The sequence below is a fragment of the Apium graveolens genome, chromosome 9 (genome assembly GCF_009905375.1).
Source record: "Apium graveolens cultivar Ventura chromosome 9, ASM990537v1, whole genome shotgun sequence".
Taxonomy (NCBI): domain Eukaryota; kingdom Viridiplantae; phylum Streptophyta; class Magnoliopsida; order Apiales; family Apiaceae; genus Apium; species Apium graveolens.
The window spans coordinates 262835137-262859931 of record NC_133655.1 but is presented as its reverse complement, the minus strand read 5'-3'; the positions used below and the strand labels follow the sequence as shown (position 1 = coordinate 262859931).

Sequence of the window (24795 nt, the reverse complement as noted above, 5' to 3'; positions counted from 1 at the left end):
TCATGAAGCATAATATGTTAGAAAATATTGACAAAATTGGCCAAATAATAAATGATATAACTGAGGCAATTATAAAAGAAAATTTATTTGGACTAGTAGTCCTTCCACACCTGAAGCTGTGCAAATAGTATACATTACGAATCATTTTTCTCTTAAATAGAGAAATTTTCTTTTTGAAACTACAGTTCACACACCTAAAGGTGTCAAGTCAGTAGAATATAGATGATTATTTGTGTGAAACAAAATGAAATTTCAAAATTTATGAATGTAAAGCTCAGATAATCGTAGATGACCTTGTATAGGTTATGAAGAAAAACAGTATCTTGTGGTGGATACGATTATTTGATTGTTAAAATAATTTCACCATATGTGAGTGATTTAATTTAAGTTCTATATATGATCCACTTGACAATGATTATCCCGGAAGGATCTTAACTATCGGAAGCAGTCCAATAAATTCTCGAGAATGTACCCTCCTAAAATGAAAAAGGGGATTTGGACCAGCAGTCCGACATAAAATTATTTCACAAAATATATGTTATAAATGTTTACCGAATTAGAAGGACAACTCTAAAGTCTCTGGCCAGAGCAGATGGAAATTAGAATGTGTTTCTAGTTGACATTGAATTGAGTTGCACCTCATAAGAAAAATACTCCATGCTATATTATGTGATAAAGTATTTCTTGGTGTATATATTAAGAAGAATTACTCTTGGATAAATGATAATTTTTCAATCTCCACTAACCTATTCTATAAAGTTCTAAGCTAATTTTGCAGGCGAAAAATGATAGGGAATCAAAAATTGAATAAATTATAGTGGATATTCTCTTTTGCTATGAATTTAATTGTAGAAGACAATTTTTAACGAGGGAGCATCACATGAAAGGAATGATGATTAAAGGAATCCAGCAGATATTTTCACAAAGGCATTTCCTACCACTTCATTCGAGAAATTAGTACACATGATCGGTATGTGCAGACTTCAAGATCTATGCTGATATTCATATTCATGTCAAAAATGAGGGGATATATAATACGCTCATTATTACACATGCAACACATGCACTCTTTTTCCTTCACTAGTGTTTTTCCCACATGGTTTATCCTAGTAAAATTTTAACAAGACATGGTGTTCTTATGAGTCATATAAGGGGGAGTATTATGTATTAAAAAGATGATTCTTAACCTTTTATATGGTTATCTTAATTACTAGCAATATTTGACTGTCCATTTTTCTTGTAACATCCATTCTACAAGTCTATATAAAACTTGCTTGTACTTTGTTTATGATATAGAATTACAAGAATATCTATTTTATCATTATCTAGCTCTCTCTCAATCTCCCTTATATATATTATTTATAATAGAGTTAATTAATTAATGGTTATTATTTGCTCTAACAGGGCCTATTCAGATGAGAAAAACTATACTGTATAACAACTATTTGCATTAAAAGACCAAGTGATCCATTTTTAAAAAACCACACAGCCCATCCCACCAAATTAATAGGTATCAAATTATCAGAAAGTGTTCATTTAAAATCTTATAATATATTATCCAAATATTGTTATTATTGGTTATGTTAGTGTTTATGGATACGCGTAGAAAAAGTTACATGTGGGATGTGCTTTATTAATTTTGTCGCGAGGCTTGGGGGCCATGGCTCCGTCTCAATGGCCAATGAAAAATGAAGTAGTAGGAACCACTAAAAATGGTCTAAGCGACTGCCTAGGGGCGCCTAGCCGCTAGGCGAAAGTAAAACGTCCCGATTCCGACCTATACGGTGATTTAGGCGTTTTTTCAAAAAATCGGGTCAAAATCGGAATTAGGCGGTTAAAAATCGGTCCTAAACGGTCTAGGGGAAATAATTAAAAAATATTTTTTTTTTTAGTTTTTTTATAATTTTAATTCATTAATTTCATAATTTCACACAATATCATGTCAATTTCTAATATAAAGTATTGATAAGAAATAACAAGTAATCTAATATATTTATTTTCTCACTTAAAATATAAAAATAACATATTATAATTAATTTAAAAGTGTGAATTAAAATATAGTTAATATTATAAACTCAATAATTAGTACATAACGCATGTCAAATGTGTAGATATTATTTAATACAATTCTAATTTCTTTTTTCAAACAAATATTTGACATACTGATCATTATATAATTATAAAAATTAAAAATAAAATTTATATTCTTCTAATTAATGTTCCGATTAATCTCCGACTTGCCGATTAATCTGTCAAAGGTACTTTCACCGTCCTGTTATGCCTAGCGATTTCTGGAACAGTAGTTGGAACCAAAAAATTGCACATGGGCTAGAGACGGATGTACGTGGAAGAAACGAAAATGGTTTAATCATGGAAAACCCGAAGAAGATTGCAGATCAAACCAAAAGGGTTTCTTAGTCAGTTCATTATTAAGCTACCATGCATAGCCTTTCAGCTTTCACACTGCAGATATAGGAGAAAGCAAGAAATTGCACGTTTTTTACTGCTCCATTTTGGTTTGGGGGTACATCACCCCTCTATCTAGTCCGTCACCATATGTGAGGAAGTAATGGTTTAATTTCTCGGAGTAAACAGGAAATTTATCAAAAAAATTCCGTCACCACTTCTGTGACGTGTCTTTTTGCTATTTTAGCCTTTTTTGAATTTTTTTTACAAAATATCATTGTTCATTGTAATCAAATTCAACTAAATGCAATTTTTTTTGGAAAATAATCAAAATCTCTTTTTGAATACGTTTTCTGTTGCATTTGGATCACTGCAATTTGTCAAATAATTTATTTTGCAACCAAAAATTATTTTAAGTTTTAAAGTTGTAATTGTGATTTATTTATACTAGCATATTACTTGTGCGAAGTACGGACCGACATTAAAATATTAAAAATTAATAATTAATTAAATTATTAGTTTCTTTATGCAGTCTTATTATTTAATTTATTATTAATGCACTCCTAATATATCACTTCACTATTATTATTATTATTATTATTATATTAAATTAATAAATAAAAATTTAAATATTTTTGTAGATAATACTCCCATTCGTCTCTTTTTAGTTGTAATTTTTGTAAAAAATATTGTACTAAATAGTTGTCTCACTCTTATTTAAATACATTTTATAAATATTTTTTCATGTCTACCCGGTATTGCTCGTTTCAGTATTTGACTCATCATTTTTTAATGTAATAATTAACGACATATATGTATAGAAAAAATGATCAAAATAGCTCATTTTTAGGATTCAACAGCCCAAGATACATGTATGCATACGGGCAAATTCAAAAAAAATTAAAATTTTGTGAGAAATACGCATTTATAGCATTTGTAGTCAGTCACCCGAATACGCCGTCAGAAATACGTGTTCGATCACTATATAGGGTGAATATACATATTCAATATATATTATTATTTACCAAACAAAATTGAATTTGTGTGTTTGTTATGCATATTCGCCATATATTTAGTGCAGATAGCTTATTATTGACTTACATAATTTTATTTTTATTAATATATGTGTTTTTATAATTTCACAATTTAAAAAGGACGGAGGAGTATTATATTATAAAATTTAAAATATTAGTTAATTAATCATAATATCTAAGTTCACTATTATCTACAATTTAATAAGAAATTAATTTAATATTTACCGTAATGCCGTGACATGCATAATATTTTATACCATATTACTGTCGGAAGCCTGATTTTTTTAAGAAAAAATTATCTTTATTTTTTCTCTCAGTTCTAGTTAATATATTGTTATTATATAAACTCATTGTTGTCTACCATTTTTTATTTGCTAGTTAATGGAGTCCGAGTTAATATTATATTTTCAGTTTTATTTTTGGCTTATAATTAATAGAATATAACCTCATTATTATTACTATTATTATTATTATTATTATTATTATTATTATTATTATTATTATTATTATTATATAAATTAATTTAACTTAATATTTTAAGATATACCACGGTATACAAAACATATCATATTATTTAGAGGGGGTTTCTGTTTTTAATAAAGAGTATAATTATTATTAATTATTATATTATTTAATTTAATTTAATATTTTAATGAAATACCGCGGTAGACATGTCATACCATATCATTTAGAGGGCATTTCCGCTTTTAAAAAGAGTATAGATTGCAAATATGATTGCAAAGCGGTGAAAGATATTTTCGCAAATATTTTCTTAAAAATGATATTTTTTCCAAAACTTTTAAAAATATAAGGTTTTTTTGTAAAGATATATCAATAGATAATTATTTTTATCAAAAAAAACCCATAGAAATATGCGTATCACGTCATAGAGACTTTATTTGAGAATTGTAACGCCAGATAAGGAAAATAAGTTTAAGTGTTCGTTTGGGAAATCTGAAAATAAGTAACTTACAATTTAAAATGAATAAGTGAATTATAAGTGATAAATAAAAGAATACTTATAAGTTAAATGAGTGTTTGGATAATTTTAATTATAAGTTAGAATTTTTTTTTCTCTTAAATGAATTAAAATACATAATTATTAAAAATAATTATCTAAATTCTTGAATTTTAAGTTAGATTAACATTTAAAAATATAAATTATAAAATTGAGGTTAATAAATCAGCAAAAAAATCAACAGAGAAAAACTTATAACTTATAAATTCAGCTTATAAGTTGGTCTACAAACACTATCGATAAGCTGTTACGAGCTTATAAGACAGGCCCTAAGTGTCACACTTCATTACTTGTTAAGTGTATGTTACTTATCCCCATCAAATAGTGCAGATAGTGTAAGGTTAAATGAAGAAAGTAATTTTAGGCATCACTCTCTGTTTCCTTGTTAAATCTATATTATCCCACTTATCCCGACCGAGTGCATATTCTGTGTAAGGCTAAGCAGAGAAAATTAATTGCATCACTCCTCGTAACTTCATGAACTTTTATAATTCATTCAAGTAAACTAGCTTGTGTAGAGCTAATTAATATTGTAATTAAATTTAAGTTTAGCTTTTCATTACTTTTTAAACTTATTTGAGTAGCTAGTTACATAACCTGCAATTAGCTGTTATTAACTGTCTTAATTTGTTTTCATTAATACCACATATGGAATTCATGAAGTTAACGATGACCAAGTTATAATGAAAACATGCGTGTTAAAATTTATGAAGTACTCTATTTTAGAGTTTGTAACCTCAAGTAAAGAAAATAAATTTAAGCATCACTCTTCATTACTTCTTTAGTTAATTATATTCGCTAATTCCGACCAAGTTGCTAACCAGTGTCTAGTTAAAAGGAGAAAACAAATCTAAGCATCAATTTTAACATCACTCTTGGTTACTTTATAAACTTATATTTTATACATTCATCCAACTAATTGTAGATAGTGTATGGCCAAAGAGAGAGAATGAATTTGGGTTATAGCTTTTCTTTACTTCTTAAACTTATGGTGTACACTCGTGCAAGCTAAGTAGCTAATTATGCTCCATTTTAAGTCTTACTTATGCATTTAGAATGTTATTAACTGTCTTAATTCTTTCCACTAGCCCCACATATATAACCAAATTAATAGCTAGGTTTATCCCAGTAATGGGCTAGGATTAAGGTACAAGCAGCTCCATTAAACATAAACACTAGATCAGTAACAAAGTGAAGGAATGACAAATGTATAGCAGATACTCAGATAGAGTACATGCTGATATTTAAGCAACAACAAAGAAGAAGAGTAACGTATACCATATCGGCATACAGCAACATTATGCTAATGATCGGTGGGTGAGGGAGAATCTCGAACCCGAAACGAGGACGTGCATTAGGCTAATGATCGTATTATTTTGGTATTAGTAGCCTCTATAAAATAAAAAAATATAAGACAAATTCGGGGTATTATGTTGGAATTAATTTAAACTCTTATTAGTTTATTTGAATAATTGTTGATGTCATAACTAAAACTGTTAACGTTTGTGTCTTTGTTTGAATTAGATGTGGGCTTGTTTAGCTTCTTTCCGGGAGTAAGTTTAGGTAGTGGCATTCAACTAGAAGTAGTAGCTATTTTGTAGGAGTTAACCATCTATTTGTTTTCTTTATATATTCATTTTTGACAGTAATAGAAGTACCAACTTTTATTCAACTTGCATGTGTTTTCTAAACGTTGTGTACGTGTATTTTGATCTATAAACTGGGGCTTGTGATCTGGTTGTTTATTTGTAAGCAACATCTGATATCAGAGCTCTTTATCTTTTATGCCAAAGTGCAGTTACAGGTTTGAGATAATGGAGGGAAAACAGGGAAAAGATGGTACGATTTCGTTTAGCTATCCCATGCTGAGCAAGAGCAATTATACGGTCTGGTCACTTAAGATGAAGGTGATTATGCAGACGCAGGGGATCTGGGACGCGATTGAGCCAAAAGATCCAAAAGTGCCGACTGAAGAGAAGGCTGATAAGATAGCAATGGCTGCTATCTATCAAGCTATACCCGAGGACATCTTGTTGGCTGTGGTAGAGAAAATAACTGCCAAAAGTACGTGGGATGCAATTAGAGTGATGTGCCCGGGGGCAGAACGAGTTAAGAAGGCCAAGGTTCAGACTTTGAAATCTGAGTTTGAATCTTTGAAGATGAAAGAGACGGAGATAATCGATGAGTTCAGTATGATCTTGAATGGCCTGGTAACAAACATACGGGCTCTGGGTGAAATAATCGAGGAAAATTACGTTGTGAAAAAACTTTTGAGGGTTGTCCCAACCAAGTTCTTGCAGATCACTTCTGCTATGGAACAATTTGGGTAGCTCGAGGAGATGATAATCAAGGAAGCTGTGGGATCTCTCAAAGCGCATGAAGAGAGAATGCGGGGACAAACAGAAAATAATGGGGGTCATCTTTTGTTAACAAAAAAGGAATGGGCAAAGCGAGAAGCGACTGAGGGACAACTTCTCCTTACTAAAGAGGAATGGCTGAAGAAATCAAACAAGGGTGGAGCTGACACATCGTCGGGACAGAAAAATAAAGGGAATTTTTCTAGAACACGAGGCATAAGGGATAAAAGCAGGGTAAAGTGTTTTAACTGTCATCACTACAAGAATAATGTCAATAGATATCACACATTAGACATCGGTTAACTTTGCCACTGATGTTAAAAAGAGTATTGACATCAGCCCGTGTTTTTGTGATGTCTTTGTTCTTTGTAGACATCGGTTATAATTAAACCGATGTCTAAAATTCACCAAAAAAAAAACAAAATTCGCGCCCACCATTTCTTCCCCCGTTAGTGAAATTTCATTCAGTTTTTAGTTCTACATTCCCCCAATCCCAAAATTCTCCCCCCTTAACCAAATTTTGGTTCCCCCCAAATCAATCTTCAGACACAAAATCAAAACAAAAAATCAAAACTAAAAACTAAAAAACAGAAAACTGTTCTCTCTCTCTCAAACCTGTCTCTCTCTCTCGAACCCCTCTCTCTCTCTCTCTCACCTCTCTACCCTCACAATCTCTCTGAACTCCGGCCATCATCTCACCATCATAATCTCTCGAACCTCTCTCTCTCTCTCGAACCTCTCTCTCTCTCTCTCGAACCTGTCTCTGGAACCTCTCTCTCTCTCTCTGAACCTCTCTCCGCTCTGAATCTCTCCGTTAAGCCTCTTTCGTTTAACCTCTCTACTTCGGTAAGTGTTGTATCTTCTTGAATTGAACTGGTCTTCTCTGCATGAAGACCAGTTTTAAAAGTTGAGAATTTTTGAATTCAAAACCCTAATTTTGTAAATTGGGGTTTTTTCTAATTCGAAACCCTTATTTTTTTATTAATTTAGTGTCAAATCTTGTTGCTAATACTTTTCTTCTTGTTGTATACATGACCTAATCTGAGAAAAAGATTTAAAGCTTTAGGTAATTTGGATTTTTTAGTTGTACATTTATATTTTTGTTTATTTTTGTAAATTAGGTTTTCATTTGTTTGTAATGTTGTGATTTGTTTTTGCAGGACATTAGTGTTGTTTGATTTTTCGATCTTCGGTGAGTTTTCTTCTCCAACTCTGTTTTGTACGCTTATACATTTGATTTATTTTGTTAGTTTTGATAGTGTGTTTTTTGTCTATGTGCTATGCAGTTGGTTCTTATGTTGATCTATGTGTTGTGTATAATATGCATTATGTATTATATGAAATCTCAGTTTTGTTTTATTTGCAATTATGTGCAGGAGAATTCATTTTGGTATTAGTATGTTATATTTAAATGTAGTCGTGTTCTGAATTTTGGATGCAAGTGTGTGGTTAATTTAGTGATTGTCTATGCAAGTGTTTAGTTGAAAATAGTACATTTATAATTTGATAATCTGCATCCGTGATCTGACTATTATACTATGGTTAATTATATAGTGATTATACATTAAGTACCGAATGACTAGTTAATATATAGTACTAGTACTATAATTAAATGTATAATATGAATTACGTAATGCATTACAAATCGATTCATATCATATTATAATAAAATATATAACATTAAAATGTATAATATGCATTACGTATAATATGAATTCTCAGTTTTCTTATGTCGTTTATAGTCTACCCTATGTGTGGATGTCATACTTAAAATCAAGTTAGACTTCTAAAATAAATATTAGACTTATAAAATAAATATAAGCCTTATACTGAATTTTTTAGTGACATACCAGGTGGTTTTAAATGGATAGGTCTTGGATAAAAGCCGATAGGGATTCTCTACAGTATGAAATTGGTGTTGAAAACTTCTTGATATTTGCCGAGGAAAATGCTAAAAACCCCAAGAAAATTCCTTGTCCTTGTGCACACTGCTCTAACTTCAAAAAGTTTTCTGTGAATATAATCAGAGGTCATCTTTATGAATCAGGGTTAAGTTTAGGATATTCTGATTGGATTTGGCATGGAGAAAATCATCACTACTAGAAAAACGTCAATAGACATCGGCTAAAAACCGATGTCTATGAATGCAAAAATCCGATGTCTTCGTGGGTGATGTTAAAGACCCCCCATTTAACATCGGTTTTAAACTGATGTTAAATACAGCTTATAACATCAGTTCTTAGTTTAAAACCGATTTCTATATCTTGATATTAAATTTCTCATGCATATCTAATCTTCATATATCATCATAATATGGTATTTTTATCAATTTAAATATATGTGAGCTAAGCAAAATCTTTCAATTTAACCAATAAACTGATGTTACTAGTACCAGTAACAACAGTTTTCATCAAAAACCGATGTTAACAATACCTTTGACATCGGTTCTTAATTGGTAACCGATGTCTATTTGTAACAAACTGATGTCTATAATACTTAATAACATCAGTTTTTTGTTTTAAGAATTTTTTTGATGTAGTATTTAACATCGGTTTTTACTGATTTCAATGGTCCACTAGAACTGATATATTAAGTTTTGACAAATATCATTTTCCATTGTAATGATGTTTGTACCTGTTTTATTAATACAGATTTTAAAAATATAGATTCCAAAAACCAATGAACTACCAAAACCAATTGCTGCATAATATCAGTTATCTATAAATCTAACAACCAATATTCAAACATCTGGTACAACAGATTCATCTAATCCAAATATCAAGTACTACACATATCCCTCCATATATTCTACTATTGTCTATACAAATAATTTTACTTGGTACCGACAATAGCATGTAAAATATCATTTGAGGAACGCCATTATTCTTCTGCATCTTCCCACTCCTTAGTAAAGCTCCTGTAGCTTCTGGTCCCGTACGATGATAATAAGTTTTTGATAGACCTGAGAGGATTAATTTTGTTGTAGAATACTTCAAGCTATTAAAACAGCTGTAACAAATAACTATCCTAAAATAACATAAACAAAGAAAAATACCAAAAAAGCATGACATTCACCTGCCACTTTACTCTGTCAAGACTAGTTGCTAGTTGACGCCTATGATTGTTTACCGACACAAGTAGCCTATGGGCAGGATTACGGGTTTCTTGAGCACGACTTTGCTCGAGCAATAAAACTCAAAACACTGATTCCATCCTATAACAAAAATCTACCACTTTAAGTCATAACATAAGCAACAACTTAAACATCTTCTCTTATAATGTATAAGATATCACTCATACTCAATATACAGAGCAAATAAATCAAAAACAAGTTTTAAAATTACCATTTCAAGGACTTCTATTATATTGTATGCCCTGTCAGAGATCACAATAAGATCTTCAACAACCGGGACTGCCACTTCTTCATACTTGCAGGCGAGAAGAAGAGCTGTAATCCCAACCAGTTGGAGCTTTTTCCGAACCAGGTTGAATGGCCAAAAACCTGTCAATCAGATTCACTATAAGATACAGGGTCTCCTGCATCGGCATAAATTTATAGGGTCTCCTGAATCAGATAGGATACGGGTCGAGATTTAGTATCATGCAATTGTAAAGAATGAAAGGTACAAGGTTTTAGCATCTGTAAGTGAATGTTCAACAAGTTTAGATCAAATGATGCATTAATAAGAGCCGAAAGACAATTACAATTTACACATTTAAGTGTTGAAACAAGCTTAGAGCTAATTTTACCTTTCCCTGCTTTAGAACCAGCTGAAAATATGGATGCCAAAGCAAATGGAATGCTATAGGTCACCTGTATCGAATAATTAAGAAACCAGAATATGGTTGTTAGCATATGTATAAAAGGAATTCCCAGTACTGCGAAAATAGCAAGAGCACCAGCCCTGACTTCAAGAGATGGTGTTAGAGCATCCCCATCAGGACCAAATTGGCGCTGGGAAGCAGCAACTTTGCTCACAATATAGTTTAAAACACTGATGCAAAATGAAAGTAAATTACAATAGAATCTTGTATAGCTTCTGATAGGAACCAGCAGCATACCCGAGGATATTACCAACAGCCATAAAAAATGAAAAGAATGTGTTGGACCTACTCATGAGATTTGTATCTCTGGCACATAAGTCTGCAAGAAAGGTCGACCATGGACCCTGCAACATGTTGTTAGCAACATCCAGTACCCAAAACCTGACGACAAACACTCAATGGCACGTGGCTTCAACTTACTTGTCAAGTCATCACCAGCTGCATATCCAATATCGGCTGCAAAACCAATCAATACAATAGCAATGGCAACACAACACGCACCAAATAATATATTATTTCAACTCAATTTGTCAACACTGAGGAAACCCAGACAGACAGCTTATTCACATATAATATACTATTTCAAAGGCATGAATACTGAATACTTTGTTGAGTGCTGATGTGAGAAAATCAACTAAATCTGGACATTTACCAATTCTTTTATAAACATGCACTAGGCTGCAAGTGCCCCCAATAAAAAAATTATTGACTACTTGGCTTTACCAAGGAGAAGCTGTTTTATATAACGTTTGTTGCTAGCATAGGGTCCAAAATAATTACACGAGACTCATCAGTAAATTATTAACAAAAAACTTGAACCGGTCCAATATTAATAAAGATATATTTTCCCCCTGACGATATTTTTTGCTTTACTTATCCCCGAGGAAACAGAACAAAGATAATTATATGATTGAAAGCCAACAAAATGATTGCTAAAAACGAGGAGCATATTTCTGAAATTAAGGCTTGTTATATTATTTCTTCACCACCCAAACAAAGTAATTAAACAGACTGATAATAAGCCTATTGCAGAAATGTAACGCAAAAACTTACACAACCAATTGTTATTTACCATAAAAGTTTGTTGGATACTACTGGTACTACGTTTATTTTCAGATGGTAACACAACAATTGTAAGTTCCTAAGATGCCTAGAGACTTCATCAATGAGAATTTTATACTAACTTTTCGCCATCAATTATATTCAGTAACCATTACACATTAAATTGGCTCAATAAAAAGCCTCACTGCATCTCCTAGAGAAATCTACAGCCCTCTCAACTTCTTCGTCAATGACATTCTTGTAGCCTCTCTTGAACTAATGATGCCTCTTGTGAAAAATTAAGACATATAAACACTTCAAGGTGACAAAAATTACAATATGCTTAAATTACTTTACCCAGCTTCTACTCAATAAATATTAGTAAAAGGTGACCTGAATCTTACATTACTCACCAGCTTACCTTTGCGTTTTCCCGACTAGCTTTGAAACTGAATAACTACGAAGCTTGGATGCTTTACTATTAGTCTTAGCGTCAATGATGGTTTCTGTGGGAGTGCCTTTATCAGAGCAAAGAGACGACTTGTCACTCTTATCCTTGGAATCATTGGTAAATCAATCCACGGGCCTGATATCACCATTCCATGATCCTGCGACAACAAAGTTCATGATAATGAGGTCATTATTATATAAAATTGTAGACTCTGACATATCTTAATCAAATAAAGCAACACAAATGTTTAACATACATTTTAACTTAAACAAAGCAAAAAAATTAAGATCAACACAGGCATAAATAAAGCCTCAACAAAGCCTCGTATACTCGGAATATATATAATTACACATAAACACATCATATGTAACACCCACATAAACAAAGTCTCAACTAATTAACAAGCTCCATTTGAATAATTAATCAACTTCATTAACTATTTATAACTAATTAAAATCAAATCATTGACTAATTAAAAAATTCGGGTTTCTAAATAAAACTCCCAATTTGAAACTTGGTGTTTAAAACTTACCAATTCAAGCTCTGGCCACTTTCAACTTGTACTTATAGTTCTGACTTCTTTAAGCCTCTTCTTCTGAACTTTTAAACCTCTGTCTTTTAAACTTGTTTTTGACTTTTTCAACCTCCGAAGAAAAGAGAGCAGTGTTGGGGAGAATTGGTTTTGGGAGGGAGGTATTAGATCAAGAGAGAAAGGAGAGAGTCGAGTTCTCCGGTCGATAGAATTGAGTGAAGAGAGCTGAGTTCATCGGTCAAGAGAGTAGAGAGAGAAGAGAGAGAGAGAGAGAGAGAGAGGATGATGAGTGTTTTTTTATTTTTGTTTTATATTTTTAGATAAGGGTGGGGAGATTTTGATACTTAAAAAATTTGAAGTAAAAATTGGGGAAATTTTTAAGAGGGAATGAAATATTTGGCTAAGGGGGGAAATAGAAGAGGTGCGCTGAATCATTTTTTAAAACAGACTTACAACATCGGTTGGGCTAAAAAGTTGATGTCTATATTAACAAAAGACATCGGTTGATTAAAAATGATGACTAAAAAACCTTTTACATCGGCTCCAGGAGCAACCGATGTCTAAGAGGTGATGTCTATTCTACTTTTTCTAGTAGTGCATGATAATAGTACTAGGTCATCTGTTGGTAGTACTTGTCCTCCCTCGAAGCCCATACCAATTTCAGAAACATTTAACGTGTGTGAAGCAGCCTATAGTAGGGAAGATTGCGATAAAGAGTCAGATAACTTTAAGAGGTTTGTTGCCGATGCAGAACAACCTCTGTTTGAGGGAAGTGAGTGTACTAAACTGGAGTCGGTCTTAAAATTACATAATTGGAAGGCTAGGTTTGGAGTTTCCGATAAAGCTTTTACTGATCTGCTTCAATCAATTGGATCAATTCTTCCTAAAGATAATCTGCTTCCGTCTAATATGTATGAAGCCAAGAAAACATTGACTGATTTAGGCCTCGAGTATATTAAATTCCACGCTTATCCAAATGACTGCGTATTATACAGGGGTCCAATTCTCGAGTCTTCTTCCGAGTGTCCCAAATGCCATCTCTCTCGCTGGAAAGTTGGGAAAGATGGTCAAGTTAGGGTAAATGTGCCAGCTAAGGTTATGTGGTATTTTCCGATAATCCCCAGATTTAAAAGAATGTTTAAATCTTCATCTACTGCTGAATTAATGAGTTGGCATGCAAATAATCGATCCAAAGATGGAAAGATGCGTCACCCCTCTGATTCTCCTTCTTGGAGAAATGTAGATTGTAGGTGGCCTGAGTTTGGTAGCGAGGCAAGAAATATACGTTTAGGATTAGCGGCCGATGATATAAATCCACACAACAATGGATTAAATAATCGGTACAGCTGCTGGCCAGTTATGTTAGTAACATATAATCTTCCTCCATGGTTATGCATGAAGAGGAAGTTTATGATGTTAACAACATTAATTTCAGGCCCACAAGAGCCTGGTAATGATATTGACGTATATCTCCAGCCACTGATCGACGATTTTAAAAAATTGTGGGAGGAAGGTGAAGCAAACGTGTACGATGCCCATACCAAATCCTTTTTCACTCTAAAGGCAATCTTGATGTGGACAATAAATGACTTTCCGGGATATGGAAATTTGTCGGGGTGCGTTAATAAGGGTTATAGGGCCTGTCCAGTATGCGGTGATCAGACCGTGGCTAAATATCTAAGTCGTAGTAGAAAAATGAGCTACCAAGGACATCGTCGGTATTTAGATCTTTATCATCCGTATAGGAGACAAAGGACAACTTTTAATGGAGAACAAGAATTTGGTTGTGCACCAGAACCACTTAGCGGAGAGGAAGTGTTGGGGCAACAACAGCAACTTAGGTTCAGTTTTGGGAAGGGGGGGAAGCCAAAAAAGGTGGAGTCTCCATGGAAAAAATAGTCAGTTTTTTTTGAGTTAGAGTATTGGAAGTTTCACCATGTTCGACATTGTTTAGATGTCATGCACGTCGAAAAGAACGTGTGTGATAATATAATTGGGACACTTCTACACATGAAATTCAAGAGTAAAGACAGCCGTGCCTCGCGTCTTGATTTGGTTGACATGGGAATACGGCCTGATTTAGCTCCAGAAGTAGGTGAGAAAAGAACATACCTACCTCCTGCCCCTTATACTCTCTCCCGGAAAGAAAAACAAATAATATTGACATCATTGTACGACATGAAACTTCCATACGGACATGCTTCAAATATAAGAAATTGTGTATCGATGATTGATATGAAGTTGTATGGTTTAAAGTCCCATGACTGTCATATCCTTCTCCAACAACTACTACCTGTTTGCATTCGTTCAGTGCTTCCGAAAAATGTTAGGGTTAGTATCATAAGATTGTGTTTTTTCTTCAACTCTCTGTGCAACAAAGTTGTAGATGTGTCAAAGTTAAATAAATTACAAGTAGATGTGATATTGACCCTGTGTGAGTTAGAGAAGATATTCCCTCCGTCATTTTATGGTCCACCTAGTAAGGGAAGTGCGATTATGTGGACCGGTTTTTTATAGATGGATGTTTCCATTTGAATGCTTTAATAAAATTTTGAAGAGTTATGTAAGAAACCGATTCTATCCAGAAGGTTTCATAGCTGAAGGTTACCTCAAAGAAGAGTCAATAGAATTTTGCAGTGAGTTCTATAGCGGGAGTAGTAGAACAACCGGTCTTCCGAAAGATGAAGAAAAAATTTCTGGTCCAATCGGTGGTGTGACTATGAAGTCAGTTGCGGAAAAAGAACGAGATGAGGCTCATCTTTCAGTTCTTCGTAATAATTCGGAAGTGGAACCATATGTTATGTAGGTAAAACATAAAAAGTATACATATAATTGTTAAAGTTATATTTGGTATAGTTTAGTCGAATTTGATGTAAGTAATTTCAGGTTGCATAAAAATATTTGGAAGAGATTTATCGAGGGAAAAAGAAGAGTGTACAGTGGCTATTGGGAGAGCACAATCGACAATTTGCCGATTGGTTTGAACAAAAAGTTGGTTTACATTATTTTTCCTTCTCTTTTATTTTTATAAGTCGTGTTTTTAAATTTGTAGCCACTTATATGCATCAATAAATTATATGTAGGTCAGTACAGAAATGAGGGAGAATGCGGAAGCCGTATCTGAAACTATAAGATGGTTGGCTGGGAAACCTTCATTTTCAGTTTTGACTTACGAAAGTTATGTTGTTGAAGGGGTCCGATACCACACAAAGGATCGAGATAATGCAAGGGTAGTTCAGAATAGTGGTGTGTCATTAGTTGCGAGGACAGTCCAAGTCTCTAGTGCTAAGGACATGAATCCTATAGAGAGGGATTTAAAATTTTATGGGGTGATCAGGGAAATATGGGAATTAGACTACCACGCATTCAAGGCCCCTCTGTTTTAATGTACATGGGCAGCAAGTGACAAAGGTGTCAAGTCCGATGATCTTGGTTTCACCCTTGTCAACTTCAATCGACCAGGTCACAAAAAGGACAAATATGTCTCTGTTGACCAAGTCAACCAAGTATTTTATATTGAGGATCCAGTTGATGCTAATTGGTCCGTTGTGTTATCGGCGACAACTCGAGACTATCATGATGTTTACAATGAAGATGCTCCTGAAGACACCTCCTGGAACCCTCCCCCATTCTGTTCTAATATCCCTACATGTGACCCTGCTAAAATTGATGATGCAAGTGTTTGTAATAGAAGAGAAAATGTTGAGGGTATATGGGTCAAAAAGTTATAGGAGTCTAGCTATATATTCTCCTTATTTATAATTTTTCTTGTTATTTGTAATTTTTCTTGTTATTTGTAATGTATCTTGTGATCTCTGTTTTCTTGTAATTTTTCAATGTAGTTATAGAAGTCTATCTGTAATTTTTCTTGACAATTAAATGAGAATTTTGTTTAATTTTCTGCATATCTGTTAGACATTATACCATGAACTGTGTAGTTGTTCTAATCTGTTAAATATTAGTTAATTTTTCAGATTAGAGGAAGAGGAAAGAATGGCACCAAAAAAGCAAATGCGAAAGCAATCAGAAAAGACTGCATCACAGAATCTTAGCGGTGGAAGCCCCAAGCGGCTGGAGGATGTTCCGAACAATGATGAAAACAATGAAGGGCATGCATCGGAATCTCAACCGACTAACTCAGAACAGACAAATACTACAACTAATACTGCTACAAGGAAGTCTGGGGGTAAGCAATGCGTATGCGCAATGTACAAAGTGATTGTCAAGAAAGCTCGCGGGAAGAAAGTTAAAGTCACTGCCAATGAATGGGGGATTCCTAATGGGGAAACTAGAGCCCGTTTGCAGTCTTACATTGGTATGTTGGCTAGGACTACGATTCCAATCGACATTCCTACGTGGCCAAATGTAGATCCTGAATTAAAATCAAAGCTTTGGTTAGATCTCCAGGTACTAGATCAATTATAAAAAATTATTATCAAATATAGATCTTGAATATAAGTTTTTCCTGTTATGATTTTGTGAACTTGTGTTTTTTCAGGCTACCTTCAAAGTTAAACCAGAAATTGAAAACATGGTCCTAAAGTCAGCAGGCTCTAAATGGCGACAGTTTAAGACTGATTTGACGAGAAAGTATGTGCTACCATTTATTGGAGAAAAGAAGAAGCTGAGTAAGCCGCCAAGAGGCTATGGCTATGTTAGTAAGGCAACCTGGAAAAGGTTTGTGAGACAGAGGACTGATTCTAAGTGGAAGGTATGTTTTAATTCTGTAATATATGATTTTGGTGATTTTTTTGCATCGTCTGTTGTAATTTTTGTAATCTTGTGACATGTTTTTAGGAAATTCATGACACACAAAGTGAAAGAGTGTCTAAGAGAAAATATCATCACCGGTTGTCAAGAAAGGGCTACATCGGTTTAAAAGAAGATGAGGTAAGAAAAGTTCATTTAATTGTATAACTGTATTTAATTTATAATAGGTCAGTCCATAATAAATTAGAGTCCTACATTTTTTAGCCCTGGAGTTATTTGTATTACTGTATTTTATTTTATTTGTAACAGATAAAAAAAGGAAGGTTGAATCCGGGAGAAGAACCGGATAGAGCGATTTTTTGGCAAAAGGCTCGTAAGCGGAAAAACGGACAAGAGGTCGATGAAGATTTGGCTGTTGTATACGATAAAATTGTAAGTTTTAATTTTGGTTAAATTACATTAAAGTAGGCGAATCAGTAAAATTAGGACGACATAAATCAGTAAAGTAGGCGAATCAGTATAAATAGGACTCCTGTCAATGTTTTAGTTAATTGGTCTTTAATCATACTGATTACAATTATGCGAAATAATTATTATTTATCTTTTATTGAAAACTAGTTAACTCCATTTTGGTTAATTTATTTTCTTGTTAACAGAACGCATTGTTGGAAAAAAAGAAGAAGGGTGAGATTCAGTTTTCTGGTGCTGAAGATGTTCTAACAACGGCTTTGGAGAGTCGTGAGCATTCTGGGAGGGTTCGGGCTGTTGGAGGGTACATCACTCCAAAACAATACTTTAATTTGTCAAGAGAGCCAAAGCTTCGAATCACAAAGGCAGAGTTGATGGCCCGTGATCGACAAAGGGATGAACTGCTTGAAAAAAAAACGCAAGCTCCCGAGACAGAGATTGATCGCTTGAAGTCAGTGATCGAAAGTGGATGTACTTTTCACTCTCCAATGCCATCTGAAAAGGCAAGTTTCGATCCGGAAAAGGATAAAGAAATGAAGTCAAATCCACCACCTGCAAGAGGAGTTGTGTTGGTATATGAAGATGATGACTGTGTTTTTACAGATGGCCCAACTAGGCCTTCACCTCCTGGAAGTCACGTAAGTTATTTTAATTTTGTGAGCAACCTTGTCATTTATCTTACTAAGGTAAATCATTGTTACCTTAATTTTTTAATTTTGTTTATTTAAATATTATAGGCCCAACGATCTTGTGAGCTATCTGTCGAGAGACTTGAGAATAAGGTTGCATTTGGTATGGTATATCCTCGCGAGGATAATTTAACTGATTTGGTACATGGAGTTGATATACCAATTGGACATCAATGTGTCTCCGTTGATGGCCTCATAAAACCAGATGCCTTGCTTCCAGATGAGACACGTGGTGATGACATGATGACTGTCCGCGATGCTCTAGGATCTTTTTTGGCATGGCCTGAGGAATTAATTAGCTACACAAATGTTGCGGTATAATGAATAATATATACATATATAATATTGTCTGAATTTTGAAATTAAATTGTTCATTTCAAGATATTAAAAATTAAGTGGTATGTACATTTTATTTTGGTTTTATATTATCATCAGGTGCAGAAAAAAGAAAGGCCCCAAACAAGTGCTGAAAAAATAAAAAAGAATGACGGGTTGCAGGATTTGAAGGCACAATTTCTTTAAGCAAAGCCAGGTGCGAAAGTGCCAAAGGGCTTTAAGTTGTTGTATAAACATGCAACAATTTGGATGAAAACTACCGGGGTCAGTATCCAGGTTCGATGTGAGCTGAATGTGTTTGGACATGAAAAAACAATTTATTTGTTGCATGAGAATGTTGTGTCTTTATTGGAGTTTGAAATGTTGGGCCAAGCAGTAGTTGCAAGTTACATGACGTAAGTTACCTTTTTTTTCTTTTTAATGATCATTTTTTTTAATGTTTGTAATTTTCCAGAACTTGCATTTTAATATCAGCACTCTTTCGATAGGCACTTGCATTCTGAGATTAGTGAAATACCAGAACTGGCGGAGACATTTGCTTTTATTGACCCCGGATCCACATATCACGTGAATGCTGATTTTGAAGCATACATTTTAAACCGGTTGAGAGAGGGTAACCCGGATCGCCTATTCTTTCTTCCGCATAATCAGAAGTAAGTACTTATTGTAATACTGAAAATTAAAAACATGGATAGTACAGTACAAATTTCTATGTGATGTGTCCTATCTGTCTTTGTTTTTTTATGAAAATAGTATGCATTGGATTTTGGTCGTTATCTGGGAAGGGGAAATATATATTCTGAATCCACTACCTCACCCGACACAATTTTCAGAACTAGAAAAGGCGTTATCAAGGTAAATTTTTATTAACGTAACAGTTTGGTATAATTGCATGTTCATTTCTGTACATTATATGAGATTTTATGTTTTTTATGCAGGGCTTTGAAAAGTTACAACTCTGAAACCGGCAGGGGCAACAAGATGGCCAAGGCAAAGTTTCTTAGTGTAAGTACAATAGATCGAGTACCTAATATTTGTGCTTAATATATATGATTTATTTGATATGCCTGATTTGTCTTTTAATTAATGAAATAGGGATCTCCCAAACAACCCGGTGGGATTGAATGTGCGTATGTAATAATGCGATACATGAAAGAAATTATCGATGATGACAAGTTGAATTTTGCTAAAAAGGTATTACCTTGACGCTTCCAGTTTGCTATATACTGAGATATGGTTACTTTTCGATATGGTTACTTTTCATTCATGTACTGAATTTTGTTTGTTTGGAATTTGTAGTGGTTGGCCAAGACTCGATCGTGTTACAGCATTGAACAGCTAGATGAAGTTCGCATTGAGGCTCTGCAGTTCATCCAAGAGCATATCTGATCAATTCTTGTACTCAAGGTCTTTTCTTTTGCGTAGTCGTACATTTGGTAATTTAGACGGTTCTGTGTAGTAAGAATGTAAGTGTATGAATGCTGGGGTTGCTGTATAGGTTTGCAAATGCTGGGGGTTGTACATTTGGTAATGTAGATTCTGTAGTTTTTGAATGATTGATGCAGATGATGGGGTTGGTGTTGGTGATTTTTGGATGATTGATGCAGATGATGGGGTTGGTGTTGGTGGTTTTCGGATGATTGAATGGTTAAATGTATGAATGATTGACTGGTTAGATTTGTATGGATGCGTGTTATTCCAATGTTTTAGTTTTGGTTATGTAGTAAAGGACATCGGTTTTATTTATAACAAATGTCTATTAGTAACGAGTACATCGCTTTTTTAGAAAATTAGTGATGTATAACTTTACACAATTTGGTCTATAAATTTCTTACACATCACTTTTAATTAAGAAAAGCTGATGTCAAAAAAGATAATATACATCACTTTAAGGTAAAAAACTGATATCAAAGGAATCCAGGTTCAAGTCTAAATTAAACATAGAAATCACTTTGTTCAAGATAAAACTGATGTCAAGTGACGTTATAAACATCACTTTTAACCAAACAAAACTGATGTCAAAAAATGCAATGTACATCAGTTTAAGGCAAATAACTGATGTGAAAGACTACATGTTCAAGTCTAAATGATACATAGACATCACTTCATTCTAGAAAAAACTGATGTCTATACGCTTAATTAGACATCACCTTTTATTAAAGAAACAGATGTTTAATATGCCATTTTACATCACCTCTGTCAAAATTATCGATGTTTTTGTGATAAAAAACATAGCTCAATATATGTTTAATATGTTTTAATAGGTGTAATTTAGTTATTAAATAATTTTGTTATAGCAATTTTTGTGAAAAATCATCACATAGACATCAGTGTTTTTCACTAAAATCGATGTTTTTGTGACAAAAAACATAGCTCATGATATGTTTAACATGTTTAATTAGGTGTAATTTAGTTATTAAATAATTTACTTATAGCATTTTGTTCTAATAATCAACACATAGACATCTATTTTTTAACTAAAATCGATGTCTAATCCAGTATAGACATCGGGTATTCACCGATGTCTAGAATAGACATCACCGACATCAACATCGGTTGGGAAACAGCATAGACATCGGCCAAAAAGCGATGTCTATGGACTTTTTTCTTGTAGTGCATGGTTATGGACACTTTGTCGTTGACTGTCGAAAACCACGGCGAGAGAAGGAGGCTAAACCTAAAGTAAACTTGTCACAAATACAGGATGATGAACCCGCGTTATTGGTGGTGGAGAGAAATGAGTTGTTACTTAATGAACACGAGGTCATACTGAAATTGAAGATGGATCAAAAAATGAAAGAAGCATCAAATTTGTGATACTTGGACAATGGAGCTAGTAATCACATGACTGGATTACGCTCCAAGTTCAAGGAATTGGACGAAAGTATTACGGGATAAGTGAAGTTTGGTGACGGGTCGTTGGTGGACATTAAAGGGAGAGGGAACGTGGTTTTTAAGTGTAAAAATGGAGAAGAAATTGTCTTTCGAGAGGTATAATTCATTCCCATATTGTGAGGCAATATAATAAGCCTTGGACAAATGGCAGAAAACGGAAATAAGGTGGTACTAAACGAAGATCATTTGTGGGTATACAACGATAAGGAACAGTTACTCATGAAGGTTAAGAGATCTGCTAACAGGCTGTACAAAATAATTATGGAGTAACCCGTGGAAGTTGTATGCTATCAAAATCAGAGGAGGCTGCTTGGTTGTGGCATACACGACTCGGGCACATAAATTTTCAGGCCCTCAAATTAATGACTAAACATGAGATGGCATATGGAGTACCAAGATTCAGTCTTCCAAAGGAGCTGTGCACGGGCTGTTTGATGTCGAAGCAAACGAGGAAGCCGTTCCCGGGCCAGGAAAGTTTACATACAAAGAAGGTGTTGGAATTGATTCATGAGCACTTATGCGGACCGATAACACCAGCCACATTAGAAGGTAATATATACTTTCTTCTTCTTGTTGATGGTTTTAGTAAAATGATGTGGGCATATATGTTAGCTAGCAAGGATGAGGCGTTGTAGGCATTTAAATTCAAGGTACAAGTCGAAAGAAAGCATGAAAATAAAATTAAGGTATTGAGAACAGACAGGGGTGGAGAATTCTGCTCAAATGAGTATAAGGAGTATTACGAAGCTCATGGAATCATTCAACACTTTACTGCGCCGTACACACCCCAACAAAATGGGGTTGTAAAGCGTAGGAATCACACTGTTGTAGCTACGACACGGAGTTTTTTGAAAGAAAAGAAAGTGCCTTCAACACTTTGGGAGGGGGAAGCCATTAGAAACTCTGTTTATGTTTTGAATAGACTACCAACAGAGCTTTGACTGGGATGACACCGTATGAAGCATGGAAGGGAACTAAGCCAGACCTTGGGCATGTTAGAGTGTTTGGGTGTGTTGCGCATATGAAGGTTCAAAGTGGTCATGTGTCAAAACTGGAAGACAGGAGTAAGATGGCTGTGTATCTTGGTAGAGAACCAGAAACCAAGGCCTCTCGATTTTTTGATCTGTTAAGTGGAAGAATATCAGTAAGTCGTGACGTAGTCTATGAGGAAAACAGGGCTTGGGCCTGGGACAATCAAGAGAATAAAAGTTCATGTCAAAGTGAGTTTTTTTTATATATGGAAACTACTCAAGCGAAGATAATGTTAACAGTGATGAGGAGTCAGACTCGTCTGGAGAAAATTCAGCAAGAACAGGTCGCGACATGGAGTTGAACTCTGAGTCTGTAGATAATGGGGAAACTAGTGCAACGTCAAGTGACAGTGAAGAACCCACAAAATTTAGATTGTTGAACGAGATATATGATGAAACGGAGGAAATCAAGATAAAGGACGAGTTAATGTTATTGGGTATTGAAGAACCAGCATACTACAAGCAAGCTGTAAAAACGCAGGAGTGGAAAACGGCTATGTAGAATGAAATTGATGTGATCAAAAGAAACAACACATGGGAACTACTAAGTCTACCACCGGGACAAAAACCAATCGGATTGAAGTGGGTTTATAAATTAAAAAGAGATGCTAAGGGAGAAATTGTAAAGTACAAGGCGAGATTGGTCGCTAAGGGGTACGTTCAAAGGCAGGGTGTTGACTTTGATGAGGCGTTTGCGCCAGTGACACGTTTGGAGACAGTGAGGCTGTTACTAGCTTTGGCAGCGAAGAATGGTTGGAGTGTGCATCATTTAGACGTGAAATCTGTATTTCTAAATGGTGAATTAGAGGAAACGGTATATGTAGCTCAATCAGAGGGATTCACAAAGTAAGGGAAGGAGCAGATCATGTACAAATTAATTAAGGCATTGTACGGCTTGCGACAGGCCCCGAGAGCATGGTATTCGAAGCTTAGCAAGGTCCTTGAAAATAGGTTTCGTCAAATGTCCATATGAGCACATAAGGTGAGGAATCTTTGATTATTGGAATTTATGTGGATGATCTTTTGGTTATGGGGACAAGTGATTCATATATAGTTAAGTTCAAACAGGAGATGAACAAGATCTTTGACATGAGCGATCTTGGGAAGCTAACACATTATTTAGGAATCGAAGTTGCACAGGGAGAGGGATTTACTAAGCTAAAGCAGACAACTTATGCACAGAAGCTGCTCAAGAAGTTTGGTCTGAAAGACTGCAATTCAACACGCTATCCAATGAAGCCAAAAGTCCAGATTGACAAAGATGAAAAAGGTAAACCGGTGAATTCCACATTGTTTAAAAGTTTGGTGGGCAGGTTGAGATACTTGGTACATACACGTCCCGATATTGCTTATTCGGTGGGCATAATTAGTAGATTTATGGAGAGACCAACCACTCTCCACCTTAATGCTGCTAAGAGAATCCTAAGATACGTGAAGGGAACAATGGAGTAAGGTTTGATTTATGCCAAAGGTTCTGGAAACTATTTGTTGTGTGGATATTTTGACAGTGATATGACAAGTAATGTGGTGGACAGGAGAAGCACCGGGGGTATGGCGTTTTATCTAAACGAGAATTTGATTACGTGGGTGTCCCGGAAACAACATTGGGTAGCATGTCATCTTGTGAGGCTGAATTTATGACTGGCACCGCAGCGGCATGTCAAGGAGTGTGGTTGAGGAACCTGTTGAGCCAGATAACTGATACAAAACCAGATCCTGTGACGATATATATTGATAATAAGTCAGCTATTGATTTGGCAAAAAATCCGGTGTTTCACGGCCGTAGAAAGCATATTGACATACGTTATCACTTTATCCGAGAGTGTGTAGAGCGTGGAGAAATCGTGATAAAACATATTCGATCAGAGGAGTAGAGGGTCAATATTCTGACAAAGTCGATGACAACACAGAAGTTCGAACAGATGTGAGACTTGCTGGGGATTAAGGATTTGCAGAAAGGAGTTTAGATTAAGGGGGGCTATGTTGGAATTAATCTAAATTT

General features: G+C 34.5%; 1 protein-coding gene and 1 long non-coding RNA gene across 2 annotated transcripts; both read left to right on the top strand.

Annotated features, from left to right (window-relative positions):
* The first annotated feature begins 14623 nt into the window (after positions 1 to 14623).
* On the top strand, positions 14624 to 18596 carry LOC141686242 (uncharacterized). Its single transcript, XM_074491289.1, has 12 exons — positions 14624 to 14995; positions 15222 to 15466; positions 15551 to 15659; positions 15748 to 15910; positions 16064 to 16372; positions 16507 to 16522; positions 16639 to 17071; positions 17163 to 17375; positions 17462 to 17554; positions 17684 to 17806; positions 18031 to 18475; positions 18580 to 18596. The coding sequence occupies exons 1-12, from the start codon at positions 14624 to 14626 to the stop codon at positions 18594 to 18596; spliced, it is 2538 nt and encodes an 845-aa protein (XP_074347390.1).
* A 27-nt stretch (positions 18597 to 18623) lies between these two features.
* Positions 18624 to 19723, top strand: LOC141683350 (uncharacterized). The gene is made up of 4 exons (XR_012560241.1): positions 18624 to 18846; positions 18967 to 19262; positions 19356 to 19520; positions 19621 to 19723. It is a non-coding gene; the product is annotated as an uncharacterized LOC141683350 (long non-coding RNA).
* Positions 19724 to 24795: the final 5072 nt, after the last annotated feature.